This window comes from Crassostrea angulata, chromosome 2 (assembly GCF_025612915.1).
Source record: "Crassostrea angulata isolate pt1a10 chromosome 2, ASM2561291v2, whole genome shotgun sequence".
In the NCBI taxonomy this organism is placed as follows: Eukaryota; Metazoa; Mollusca; class Bivalvia; order Ostreida; family Ostreidae; genus Magallana; species Magallana angulata.
This window is the reverse complement of record NC_069112.1, coordinates 47769207-47783441: the sequence shown is the minus strand read 5'-3', so window position 1 is coordinate 47783441 and position 14235 is coordinate 47769207. Positions and strand designations below refer to the sequence as shown.

At 37.0% G+C, this 14235-nt stretch overlaps 2 protein-coding genes across 2 annotated transcripts; one reads left to right on the top strand and one right to left on the bottom strand.

Moving 5' to 3' along the window:
• The first annotated feature begins 695 nt into the window (after positions 1-695).
• On the top strand, positions 696-6943 carry LOC128174432 (probable serine/threonine-protein kinase clkA). Its single transcript, XM_052839992.1, has 3 exons — positions 696-762; positions 3956-4015; positions 5880-6943. The coding sequence occupies exons 1-3, from the start codon at positions 696-698 to the stop codon at positions 6941-6943; spliced, it is 1191 nt and encodes a 396-aa protein (XP_052695952.1).
• A 2482-nt stretch (positions 6944-9425) lies between these two features.
• Positions 9426-12843, bottom strand: LOC128170438 (uncharacterized). The gene is made up of 6 exons (XM_052836205.1): positions 12758-12843; positions 12252-12303; positions 11150-11268; positions 10126-10299; positions 9779-9822; positions 9426-9588 (listed from the first exon to the last, which is right to left on the bottom strand). Exons 1-6 carry the CDS (start codon positions 12759-12761, stop codon positions 9532-9534), a joined length of 450 nt encoding a protein of 149 aa, XP_052692165.1. The 5' UTR covers positions 12762-12843; the 3' UTR covers positions 9426-9531.
• Between the last annotated feature and the right edge of the window lie 1392 nt (positions 12844-14235).

The window sequence follows — 14235 nt, the reverse complement described above, 5'->3', positions numbered from 1 at the left end:
ATCTCCACACAGCTCAAGTGATTCACGAATCGCCATTCAAGTGGAGTATTTTTTTAGTGATTGTTTAAGGAATTTGACAAGTGGATTGGCTTTTCTGTTAGTTAGCTTATTCAAGTGGATCTCAATCAAAGTATATCTTACTTTTTTAAGTAATTTGCCAGGTGAATTCAACTTACAGTTACAGCTAGCTGATTCAAGTGGATTTCAAGTGGAATACTTATTATTGACTGTTCAGGTAGTTCATCACATGGATTTTATTTACAGCTAGCTAACTAGCTAATTCAAATGGATTTTAAGTTCGTTTTCTTTTAAAAACATATATCATGATATCGATATACTTTGTGAAAATACATTACCACGAAATTCACTTCGTAAATTAGCCGCCATTTACGTGTAATTAGAAGTATTTCTATAATTAAAGTGGACAACTTAATCACGCATTAAAAACATTTTAGAGAAGTGGAATATTTCAAGTAATAAAGTTCAAAAATCAAGGCGTGTCCCTAGTTCCTTGTTCCCTTTGCTAACGATTTCATGTTTATGAACGCTGTGGATATCAAACATTCAGCTGTCTTCTGGAATGGTTGACAATATATTCTTAGTCAGTTAATCATTGGTTATTTATTGGTTGTTTATGTGAAAAAAAAAAATTGAAGAGGGAGTTGAACAACTGACCCTAAACTAACTGTGTCATGATGGAACACCGAGAGGACACCTGTGTAACAATACCAGGCGAGCGGGACCCCTTCCTGTCGGACAATGGTAAGGAATTAATTAAACAATTAACATCACTACATGTCGTCGTCGTCCTCCTCCTCCTTGTCCTCTTCGTCCCCCCTCTCTCTCTCTCTCCTCTCTCTCTCTCTCTCTCTCTCTCTCTCTCTCTCTCTCTCTCTCTCTCTCTCTGAGAGTAAAAATACACTTTAAACAGAACATTTTATGATATTCGTGAGTATTCAATGAAATACTTGTAACATGCATACGATTATATGTGTAGGACTTTCTTTACGTAAAGATCGTAAGTTCAATTCCAAACATAGATGATTCATATACAAGTAAACAACTCTAATCCACAACCTCCAACACCCCCCCCCCCCCCTCCAAAAAAAACAAAAAAACAAAAACAAAAACAAAACAAAACCAAAAAACAAAAAAACAAAACAAAACAAACCTCCAGAGAAAAACATATAAAAATGTTTTTCTCTGTGACCCCCTAACCCCATACATTGTAAAATATACATGTAATTGAATATTGTATTGACAATCAAGGTTAAATCGTTACTGGATAACATGTAACGCCGGTCCACAATTTATATATATTCATACCATATTTCGTAGTGTATTGTATGAATTATGTGCGGATCTAAGTGGTGAACCGTAGAGGGGGGGGGGGGGCAGTAGGGTCCCTAGACGGTTCAAACTTCAAATTCACGTAATAAAACAAAATCAACGAAAGTACTTTAGTAGACCTCAGACCCCCCTTCTCTGTCATGTACAATTATCATCGGACACACCTACCACCCTCCCTTCGCACTGAAAATGTTTTGTGTCCGTGCATGTATATCTTCACGCTTGATGAAAATTTTTTTACGAAAGTTCCCAAACTCTACTAAAAAATTAAAGAAATATACCCATTAAAATTTTCGCTTGCTCTGAATTAAGCATCACCAGCTCCGAGAAATAAAAAAAAAAAAAACATCTGCTAACTTCATGCAGTCAATCCTGAAATAAAATCAGCTTTTAAAAAAAGAATAATCCGCTCTTTAAAATATCCGGAAATTCCATACCAAATAACCAAAAATTGCCGCAACTTATTTTCCAGATTATTTGGGATACAACAATAACATATATATATATATGGTTATACACTCTAGGTTTTAACTCACTAGCATTTTTGATCTCTAGATTAAGACACATATGTTTGTAATTTTTATGAGAGAGAGAGAGAGAGAGAGAGAGAGAGAGAGAGATGTTTGTATTTAATTTTGTGAGAGAGAGAGAGAGAGAGAGAGAGAGAGAGAGAGAGAGATATGTTTGTATTTAATTTTGTGAGAGAGAGAGAGAGAGAGAGAGAGAGAGAGAGAGAGAGAGAGAGAGAGAGCTAGCTTTGGCTGTTAGAGAAGATCTGTTGATATGCTTGATTGATAATTTGCAAAATCTCCTTGAAAGACAATTACAATTTAATTTTTGATCCTCCCCTTAAAGTGTCAGGCCCGTATGATTACTTTCTGATCTGCACCTGTTTCAAGGTTTGCATGTATAGTATGTCAGCGAAGAATTTGGGCGAAATCTATTACAATGACCTTTACGTGGTTTATATTTCAACGAGTAATCGAACTTGACACAATTCTTGGCTGATAAATGCAGTTGACACTTTGATAATGATGTTTGATACCAACTTGAACTGTAATCGATAAAATACCTGTTGATGATAGAGTGCACGTGTCAATATATGCTGAATGTAATTTGAGTGCTGGACTTTACTTATTACACGATATTTGAAGAGTTGTTGTATAAAATAATTGCTAACCGCCCCCCCCCCCCATCCGGAAAAAAATGTATGCGTATTCATAATGTACAAATAGAGCATATGTTTATATAAATTGCATGTTTCTTGACTTCGAGGTTTAAACCTACGTGTACATGTATTTCAGTCTGGTTTGTTGTCTAATTCCACGAAAAGGATAGGGGCGCACAAGGCGTTAGAAATTTCCCACTTGGACCAATAAAGATCAACAATTTTGAATTGTATTTAAAATATTTTAGTTTTTTGGCTTGTATGCGTTGTTTGTAGTCAAAAAGTTTTTTTTACAATTCATATGCTCTCATTCTCATTCTGTAAACACAAGAGAGGTACAGGTTTCCAAATTAAGCTGGACAGTGCCAAAATCTCGACCATTTACTGTTCTAAACTGCAAACAATAGGTATAAATGGGTCTTAACTCTATCTTATAGTACTTTTTATTGAAAGGATAATTTTTTTATTCATTTTTATATCGACGTATTGAAATGGAGTTTAGACTCATAATGGGTCAAAAATTCGTGGTTTTCACAATTTTTTTTAACTTTCACAGGATGAAGCTCTGCCATTCAGTCAACTGAAATATGACTGGATGGTAACTGAAAGGCGACTGAATGGCATATGTGTGCCATGCAGTCACCTTTCCAGACCATTCAGCTACCATTCAGTTGACTGAATGGCAGAGATTCATCCTGTGTTTATAAATAATTGTCAAACAATATGAATTCAAGTTCCTGTAATGTCTTGGCGTATAGCTCAGTGTCATAGGCGGAGTCTTGTAGAGAGTCCCTCTCGTTTGAGAGGGTGCCGGAATCGTAACCCCGGCGTTTACTTAAGTATAGGATTTCTTAAGTTTTTAAATAGGATTTCAAAAAAAAAAATTATATTCTGTTAAGGTTGTGTACACATATTGTCACACCAAGGCCAAAATAACATTGTTTGTTTGGAATTCCCGCCTCATTGGAATAATTCCCAGCTGATAAGATTTTATTAGCAAACAACCAAAAATAACCCATTTTTTTATGTGGAAAGTTTTATCTTTCACCTGTTTAGATTGTATAATTAGATTTTAAGTTTGAAGAGAAAAAAAATCCCCTCCCTCCCTCCTGGGTCTAGAAACCTCAGGCGGCAATTCCAAACATCATGTTTAAAGAATGGCCTAATATGTATACATAAGTTTTTCATTACAATAATGTGACTCGTGTCCGTTGCAGAACTATACTCTAAGCCAGGTTGGCAAACGGTTTTCTGCACATCCGATACTTCGCCATATAGAATATGAAGTCTATAGCATACACACGATATTCAAAGCATAGCAAGAGGATAATAAGTGTCAAATTCGCCTCGGATTGATGTAATTAAAGCTAGATACGATATATAATATCTACTTGCATTTTGATACCTATTAATTTTACATATTTTTCTTTATTTTAGACGACCGTTCATCAAAAAAGAAAGACGGAAAGCATGGCTACGGTGCTGACTGCGTGAAAGGTTTGTGAAGCTAAAAAAATTTAACTATATAGATGTAGTCGTCCAGAACGTAGCATTTAGTTGATTAAATCCACTCATTACTATCTTTATACTTTCCTTCAAAATACTCGGGCTAATTGGATGAAGAATGTTTAAAAAATACGTCATGGCTATGTTTAACAATATTAATGACGTCATTCCAAGTGAAGATGTGTAGCAAAGAGAAACACCAATCAATTAAAATAGTGAATTATTGTTCAAAATTATAATGTAGGCATTGTCTTTTTCAGCACTTCTTTCTCATCCGGTTAGATTTAAAAATATCACTTAAAAATATCACGTGCGTTAAATGTTATATTTTGAACCTTGTTTTTTGTTGTTGGCATTTTGTGTGGTATAGAATTAAGAACCCCCCCCCCCCCCAAAAAAAAAGGGAGGATTGCATACTTTCCTTACATCCAGCAAATATACTTCCAAAATCAAATGGAATATTACTTCGAAGCAGTTCAGTACTTTGATTTTAGTGCGCCTTTTGTTACAGGTTGGATCCCTCTTGCAGTCATCATTGCATTTACTACTGCCACCGTCTTTTATGGAATAGCGGACATACTCAAAATGTAAGCAACGACGAAACACAGAAGACAAGATGCATCTTCGTTTATTTCAAGTTGATTTAATCTTAAAATCATTTTAACAAGAGCTTGGACTTTGGGTAGTTTTGTCAAGAAACATTGTGACGTAGGCCTGTCTATTTCATTGCTCGTAACTCAGCCATGGCTCTTTGAAATCAACACGATTTGACTGGCTTTTGAGTTAAGACTACGCAATCGGTGTATATTTCGCTTGAAACCAGCGTCATTTTTAACTTGTTTTGACGAAAAGAATAGATAGTTACATCCTACTGAAAGTCCAAGGCCCTTTTAAAATGGTTCTAACGTAAAATGTATGCGAATTGAATGTTATCATACATTTATCATTATATATCATGAGTTCTTTACATCCGCTTAAAATCTTATCAGATAAGTCCTAAATATAGTTCATCATGTTAGTATTTGAAAAACTTTTTATGTACAAAATAGTAGCATCATTAAACAAAAAAAATTACTCTTTTATTCAAACTATCATTTTCAGGTCCCAGCATCAACAGAATGCTTTACAAGATAACATGGATCTTAATCTCGGTTTACAGTCGTTGAATAGAAGCGTCACAACGTGGACAACACAAATGACGTCATCACATAGCGCTCGTCATAAAAACAAATCTAAAGTAACTCATTCAAACCATTCACCACATTATAAAACATCGACAACTTTTGTGACATTTTTGAAAAATTCCAGCACTGTTCGTGCAATGAGCACCGCGTCTGTTGTTGTTGAACAAGTGTCTGAACGGACGATAGTTGGAGGAGATTTGTTCAATATTTCATCACGTGTGACTCAAAAAGACAGCATTGGCTCTTATAGTTCCGTCTATACTACCTTAAAACCAACAGTAACTGTTTCTAAGAAAGTTACAGAAAAGGAAGCTGCGACAAAAATCTTAGCCACATCTCCACAACCAGGAATCTCAACTGTTAAGACTACGTCTTCTCTAGCCCTTTCATCTGAAAGCTCTTCTCCTTCAGTTTCGCCAACATTTTCATCAAAAGAAAACGAGGGGAGAAGAGATAATTTTACTACGAAATTAAGTTTCCTTTATAATATTAATCACACTACGTCTTACATAAAAACACAAAAACAAGGTACAAAAACATCAAATTTACCGACAACACCTACACAGACAACATCAACTACACCAACAACTACTGAAACAACAACAACGACTAAACCGACAACCACCACACTGACAATTACGTCTACACCAACAACTACTACGATCACACAGACAACAACAACGACAACACCGACAACAACAAAGACCACACCTACAACCACTACGACCACACCGACAACCACTACGACCACACCGACAACCACTACGACAACACTTACAACAACAACGACTACACTGGCAACAACGACGACCACACTGACAACTACTACGACTACACCAACAACAACACTGAAAACCACGACGACCAAACCGTCAACAACGACGACCACAACCACAACTACTACGACCACACCAACAACTACTACGACCACACCGACAACCACGACGACCACACCGACAACTACCACGACTACACCGACAACTACTACGACTTCACCAACAACTACTACGACCACACCGACAACTACTTCGACCACACCGACAACCACTACGACCACACTGAAAACTACCACGACTACACCGACAACTACTACGACTTCACCAACAACTACTACGACCACACCGACAACTACTACGACCACACCGACAACTACTACGACTACACCGACAACAACACTGAAAACCACGATGACCAAACCAACAACAACGACGACCACAACCACAACTACTACGACCATACCTACGACAACGACGACCACACCGACAACTACCACGACTACACCGACAAGTACTACGACTTCACCAACAACTACTACGACCACACCGACAACTACTTCGACCACACCGACAACCACTACGACCACACTGAAAACTACCACGACTACACCGACAACTACTACGACTTCACCAACAACTACTACGACCACACCGACAACTACTACGACCACACCGACAACTACTACGACCACACCTACGACAACGACGACCACACCGACAACTACCACGACTACACCGACAACAACTACGACTACACCGACAACCACGACAACCACACCGACCACAACCACACCGTCAACAACGACGACTACACCGACAACAACGACAACCACGACGACCACAACCACAACTACACCGACAACCACTACGACTACACCGGTAACAACGACGACCACGCCGACAACAACGACCACCACACTGACAACAACAACAACTACAACAACAACGACAACTACTAAGAGTTCTCCAAAATCAGAGAAAACCAAAAATGAATGGAGCGTTCCGTTGAAGTGTTCAAAGGGAAATATTGGGGGAGAGGAGCTAGAGTTCTACAAGATGGGTGTTAAGTCGACCAAGGGTTTGCTAGCCCTGCTGGAGAGTGGCAACACCGACTGGTCGCTGGAAGACAATGACACGTCCAGCAACATAAACATCTACAGCAAATACATCTACGATTGGAGTCTTAAGATATACCGTATAAGCGTAAGTGCGTATGTTATCTTTAAAGATGTGGGCCTAAAATGAACCAATTGACCCATATCTCTAATTGAACACCTTAAGCATGTACATTGCATAATTGTTACATCTTAATTTAAGGAAAATATTTAAACAATAAAATGCTTTCTTTGATGATTCATTCGGGATATGAAGGTAGCGACATTGCAGAAAAAATACATAACCCGCGTTAGCGGGTTATGTTATTTTTTTCTGCAATGGTCGCTACCTTCAGAACCCGAATGAATCATCAAAGAAAGCATTTTATTGTTTATATTGACATCTTTCTTTTAGCTAATTGATAAATTGATTATGAAAAGTAAGTAAAATTTACTAAATTACTGTTAATGTACGTAAGTACGTTAGCTAAAAGAAACAGCCAAATCGTCTCCTGTGAGACTTTGATTCTGACATCGTCATGATCATTTCGTGCAGTCCGTGATTTTTCCTAGGTCGTTGTAGGTTTGGACCAATCGATAAACAGGGCGTGTCAATATCTGTCCTGTCATTTTCTTGTCAGTTTCAGCCGTTGTAGATTTCGACCAATCGATAAACGGGGCGTGTAGATATCAGTCTTGCTGTTTCTATAGAGCTATGAATTAAATATAAGTTTCCGTAAGAAATAGAAGGAATAATACTTGTTGGATGTAAATATATATACATATACTCATACATTTGATAAAACTAAATTATAGAGTTTTGAAAATTGTATCTGTAGGCGGAAGTAGACATCAATGCCCGGGTATTGTGGGAAGATTTCGTCATCAATGTCAACACAACTGCCAGCTGGAATGTGGACATGAAGGAGGTTCAGGTTAGAACATCATTTATCTCTCTTTCTATCCCTGTCTGCCTGTCCTCCATCTTTTATCATTAAACTTCAAATATACATGACGTTTCTTCTCTACCTCTCCCAATTCTTTTCCATGTTAAAAATAACCACTAACCAACCTTAGATTTAAAATCTTTCGAAAAAATTTGGAAATACATTAAGTGGTAGCTACATGTCTGTATAGCTATACTGAAGAAAGTCGGGGGTTGACAGACCACGATATCCCAAGTTTTAAAAGTGGATGAAAACGTTCACTTTTCGAAGAACCAATGGAGAACTATGTTAATGAAATATTTTCACTTTTACAGCTACTGCAACAAGTAAACTCGTGTACTGACGTAGTACGGCAGACAATGCACGAGATCCCGGGTCTGATGGCGTCACGCTCCCTGTTACTCGTCAGACAGTGGTCAAAGGTCAATGGAATGTTCTACCTCGCTACGTCATCTATTACGTCACAAAGATTTCCTGATCCAGATGATATTGTTGTGTAAGAAATTTTGACGAATTTATTCAAATTTTTCTGTGATAATTTTTTCGAGGGACGGGTCGCGTAAAAGATGACTTTGTTTGAAAACAAAATTTAGAAAAATAAAAAATGATACCATGCACATCATACATAAAGAGCTTTATATTTTAAGCATTATTTTTTTGACGATTTTATGGAATCAAAGTGTTTGGACCCTTGTAAAGTAGTCAGTTTTAAATTTCAAAATTCTACACAACTAGGTTATACAATGTAGTTTATTGACTCAAATTTGGCAATAATGTATAAACTGCCGATTTTTTAAAGATTAAATAAGCATTTAAAACTCGCTAAATAGTGGGCATATATAGCCATTGAGAATGTTATTAGCTCATCTGATGTCGATCTTTTTTTATTTCAGTGGAAAGCTTTATCCTTCCGGAATGATTTTCATCCCCAATAAACTAAATCCCAAGAAAAGCACTTTTCTGTGGTATTTTGCTGTTGATTTGAAGGTAAATAAGTATGTTATATCAGTAAAATAAAAAAACCCCGCTAAATGTCTATCAGTCAGAAAAAAAATTAAAAGTCGGAAAAATATAACGAAACTGGGTGTAAATACAATACCATAATCTATATTAGATAATGATACTTATTTCCTCCTTTCAGCTCGGCTGGGTACCACAGTTTTTCATTGATATCGGATTTATGGGTGGACAGAAAAAGTTTATCGGATACTTAAGAGATCATGCCAAGACAATTGAATGATGTTAGCTGTGGGAACAAAATTTAAGGCGTCAAAGTATAAAATTTCTGCGTGGAATCTTAAGACCCCCGCAAAATATGAGCAAAGGTCGACAATTTCCTCTTCCAAGAAAAAAAAAGAAAACTAAAGACAATACGTTTGTGATTTTAAAAAAATCGGACACAAGATACTTTAGCTGTTTATTTATGATTGCTACTTGACATGAGAGATAACATTCGGGTAAAGAGGTAATTGTGACCACCCCGCTTTCAGTGTATGCGGAAGTTGCTCAGCCTACCACTCCTGGATCCGGAGAACTTCCGGTTCCGGTTGCTGAAGGGTGATACTGTTGAAAATAAAATCACCGTTTGACAAATATCTTATCTGTCATCTTGCTTAATTGTCGGATTGGGTTATTTATCCCTCTAAGAAATATTTATTTCATAGAAATAACCTCTTCTGAACACAGATTATATTATACAATATACATTATCTCTTCAAAAAATACAATTTTCAAATATTTGAAATACACATACCACTTCTAATACAACTGCAAAGTCATGGACACCAAGAGGGTAATCTACAATACCATAATAAAGAATTTATTATTATGCAGAAAATAAAAAAAAGTCAAAAAATTTTGAAACTTTTTTCACATGCATAATAACTGTTTATTTCAGTATAAGCCATGGATAACGGATGCTTTTTTTCATGCAAGGTTTTAATCTCGTAATTTTTTTCCTTATTCACTCTTGGTCATTCTTTCTTTGTTTTTGTCATTTTGGCAAACCGCCAGGTGATCTACGTTCGTAAAACGTGTATCTATAAATTGCATTAAATCATACTAGAAGAAAAGCGTTTGGATGACTCGTCATGTAACTACCTATTTTTAGATGCTGATTGTTCCGGACACCGTTGACGAGAACCTCGATATCGTCCAAACATCCGTCATGGTCCATGTCCATGTTTGTGACGAACTTGGTGGCGACGTCCAACGAGTCGTGATATATCGCCGTCCACACGGACGAAAACTCGGCGTAAGAAACGCAGCCGTTGTCTGCCAATAAGAAAACATATATTGAAGCCTTATTTTTTTACTGTACTTCATGTAAAAATATTTGTATGTGCTTAAGTCTTTGTATTTTGGCAATGCCAGTTTTTTTTTTGAAAACCGACATCTTGCATAGTATTACGTCAGCAATTCAACCACAAAAAGTGGACATCAGGCATGGTGGCTTTGCCAGATAGTATCCCCCTGTTTCCAGTCTCATTAATTCCTCTGATCTCCTCTCAGGCACGTAGCATCAGGGGGGGGGGGGGGGGGGGGGGGCAGGGGGGCCTGCCCCCCCCCCCCCACTTTTTCTCGCAGGAACAAATTTTTTAAAATTAACATATAAAAAAAATGAATTATAATGGAGTTGGCCCCCCCCCCCACTTTTTTGGAAGTTTGTAAAAAATTGATATTAGAAGAAGGAAATGAGTAGTCAAATTGAAGTTACCCCCCCCCCCCCTCCCCCCCACGGATTAGGAATTTCATGATTTGGAGGAAAAAAAATTATGGTAGGGAAGAATTTTTTTTTTAAAGTATAGTTGAGTCTACCCCCCCTCCCCCCCTCCCCCCCCCCCCCCCCCCCCCCCCCACGGATTAGGATTTTGAAGATTTTTGGAAATTTTTTTTTTGCTTGTCAAGATTTTTTGGATGGGTCTGGCCCCCCCCCACTTTCAAAAACGATGCTACGTGCCTGCTGCCTCTAGAAACAGTCTTAAAGATTTTCAACCCAACCACCTCAGCTTTCCATCTCTTATTTTCCCAATACTAGTATCACTTCCTAGGATGTTATTCCTAAATCAAATCATTCAATACGATAACAAATAAAATATCCAGTGATAAATAACTGAACACTTACTGTCTCTGTCGTAATTCACGTTGAGGAATTTACGCAGCTGATCATAGGTCACGTGAGAGCCACTCGGATTCACTCGGTGAACTACCTGCGCCGCCATGCTCTCTAGAGTCATCCCCGCTCTTCATATATTTGATAAATAAAAATAAATAGTTTATATCTAGGAATCATTTCAATTCGTGGGGGTCCAATTTTTGTGGATTGTGGGTTTTTGCTCATCCCTGTGGATGAAATTTCGTGGATGCGTAGGTTTTCAGTTTCAGTAAGAAAAGTAACTCTTTAAAAATTTGTTTTTGTCGATGATGTAAATTCGTGGTGTAAGACAACCCACAAATACCACGAAAATTAAGCCACCACGAATTCTATAATAATTCTTCAGTATTTGAAGCGAAGGTGAAAGTGCGCAGGCGAGAGTGCAAAATTACGAAGGCGAAGGAGCGATAGAAGTATCGGTCATTCGCCTTCGCAACATCGCATTTTCGCGCTTCGCCGTCGCATCTTTTCACTATCGCTCCATCGCCTTCGCAACATCGCCCAAAAGAAGAAGGCTGGCATGGCCTCAACGGAACAACATGCTTTTCACATTATGGGACAATTGGATCGATGCATACCTGGATGGATGGATATATATATGGACCAAATATTGTCAAACATGGTAACAAAATGTCGATTGTTTAGATCCATCCACCCATCCGTCCAATTGTCCCCTTTGACAAGTCTCCACAACCTATCGGTCGAACAATGATTGTTAAAAGTGATATTTGAAGGTTTAAGGTTTTTACCTTTATCGGATATTCAACCGTATTTTTTTTACATTACTGTATACAGGGTTATTTTCGCCCCGTGTTATTTTCGACCCTCTTTACTTGCAAACAGTTTCGCCCAGCCTTGAATTCGCCCAAACAAAGTTATGTTTAAAATAAGATAATTTGAGCCAATGTTTTAAATTCGCCCATTGACAAAGAGGGTGAAAGGGGCGAAAATAAAACGGGGGCAAATATTTCCCTGTATACAGTATTAGATTTAGAAACAGGCTTTTCACTGATAGGAGAGAGGGGGATGAGGGGAATATTTTGTTTAAAGAATTCAATCTTTTTTTACTCACCCATAAACCCCAAGCACCAATATGGAGGCAACCAGGCCAATTGTTTGTAGCACTGCAGAAAATATCACATATTACATGCTGTTTAAGAGAGGTTACAATGTGCATTTTTGCACACTTCATTCACTCTCCCAATTACATGTGTATTATAATTTTATTGAAGGGTTAACAATTTCTCCAAAATATATTTGTGTGCGTGTGTAAGAGAGAGAGAGAGAGAGAGAGAGAGAGAGAGAGAGAGAGAGAGAGAGAGAGAGAGAGAGAGAGAGACAGAGACAGAGACAGAGAGAGAGAGAGAGAGAGAGAGAGAGAGAGAGAGAGACGGACATGCGGTCAGACAGACACATGTATTTCATATTTTTAAGAAACATGAAACTAGTGAATTAAAATGTAAAATGATCTACATGCATATATAGGTATACATCAGTTCAGAATGAATGACAAAAGAAACAGATATTATAAAGAAAATAAAAGAGTAATCGGAGAATAGAGCCGTAGTATTTACTTACACATTTTACACCTCTCTACTACTCTTATCTATCAGACAGTGACCGTGTACACATAAGATTATGCCATACATTGCGTGAATGCCAATGTATTTTGGTGAAGGTTTTTGTTATCTTACATGTACTCTCTCTCTCTCTCTCTCTCTCTCTCTCTCTCTCTCTCTCTCTCTCTCCTCTCCCTCTCTCTCTCTGGCTTACATGTGTATAAAAAAAAATCTATACTTTTGTTATTGTGTTTTAAGTTTTATGATTTATACGCAATTAAAAAGCCTTGTTTTTTATATGTTTTATATTCTGTGAAATGTTATACAAGTTTTATTCTTTAAAAATTAGCCTTCTGCGTGAGTAGGTGTAACAGGCATCTTAACAACAATGGAGTCAAGTTAAATTTAACAAATTTTATTTTGTAAATGCGAGGAGGAGGGCTCTTCCTTTAAGCACGTACCATCGTTTTTAAAAGTGGGGAGGGGGGCAGACTTATCCAAAAATCTTGACAAGCAAAAAAAAAAATGGTCCCATAACAGTGGGGGGGGGGGGGGGGGGGGCAACTTCATGTTAACTCAATTTTTTGTATGTAAATTTAAGAAAAATCTTTGCTGCACCCCCCCCCCCCGATGCTACAAATGTACGTGCCTGTCCTTTTAAAAAAATGTTATTTGCATCGATTTATTGTAAAATGACTTATTATCATGGAAGTTATCGCCCTTAGACTTTGCAATGATAAATGATATAACATTTAAAAAAAAATTTAAAAAACTGTAGCTTGCGTAGGTGTATTTATCATCACATTAAACTTAATAATAGTATCTATTGGAAATTTTTTTCCTGTCGTTTGCAAAATGTGACGAAATGCATACCCAATGTCTAAATACAATTTTTCATAAATTATATAAATTTTTTATCAATATTATTCCATCTACATGAACCTGTATCTATTGGAAATCGAGAGTTTCAGGTTACTAATTTTGTATATAGACGTGATCCGTAAATCTATATGTAAAATCAACTTGTGGTACAAATATTCCAATTTTCCAAATTGAGGTGTATTTAAAAATATTCTATAGTTCTAATATATTTGGTGAGATATCTACTATACTTTACAACTCTTATACAAATTGAATTTGTAGTATACTGGTATAACGTATTCATTTTCTACCCGCCGATGATTATTGTACAAATATATACACGTGAATTTTGGATTGTGTTCAGTGTCCAAAGGTACATAAGTTATGTAGATGGTGATTAGCCGAATTTCAACAAACTTACAGGTTTTTAACATTTAAGATTATTTTTTAAAATATTGATTATAAGTGAGTTCCTTTATAATTAAAATTTTGATACAAGAAGCACACATTGCCTTTATTTTTTAGCAATCATGCGCAGATATAGATTGGGGGTGGGGTGTGGTGGGTTGGGACGGGTAACCACTGAAAAATTCAAACTTCCTAATTTACTAGCAGAATTACATATACATGACTCAT

Excerpts from the sequence above, each read along its gene's own strand:
- LOC128174432 (XM_052839992.1), top strand. The coding sequence starts at position 696 with ATGGAACACCGAGAGGACACCTGTGTAACAATACCAGGCGAGCGGGAC. Across the intron at positions 763-3,955 it reads CCCCTTCCTGTCGGACAATG|ACGACCGTTCATCAAAAAAG; the intron begins GTAAGGAATTAA and ends TCTTTATTTTAG. Across the intron at positions 4,016-5,879 it reads CGGTGCTGACTGCGTGAAAG|ACAACAACAACGACAACACC; the intron begins GTTTGTGAAGCT and ends ACGATCACACAG.
- LOC128170438 (XM_052836205.1), bottom strand. Across the intron at positions 10,300-11,149 it reads CGTGAATTACGACAGAGACA|ACAACGGCTGCGTTTCTTAC; the intron begins GTAAGTGTTCAG and ends TCTTATTGGCAG. Across the intron at positions 9,589-9,778 it reads TTGCAGTTGTATTAGAAGTG|TATCACCCTTCAGCAACCGG; the intron begins GTATGTGTATTT and ends TATTTTCAACAG.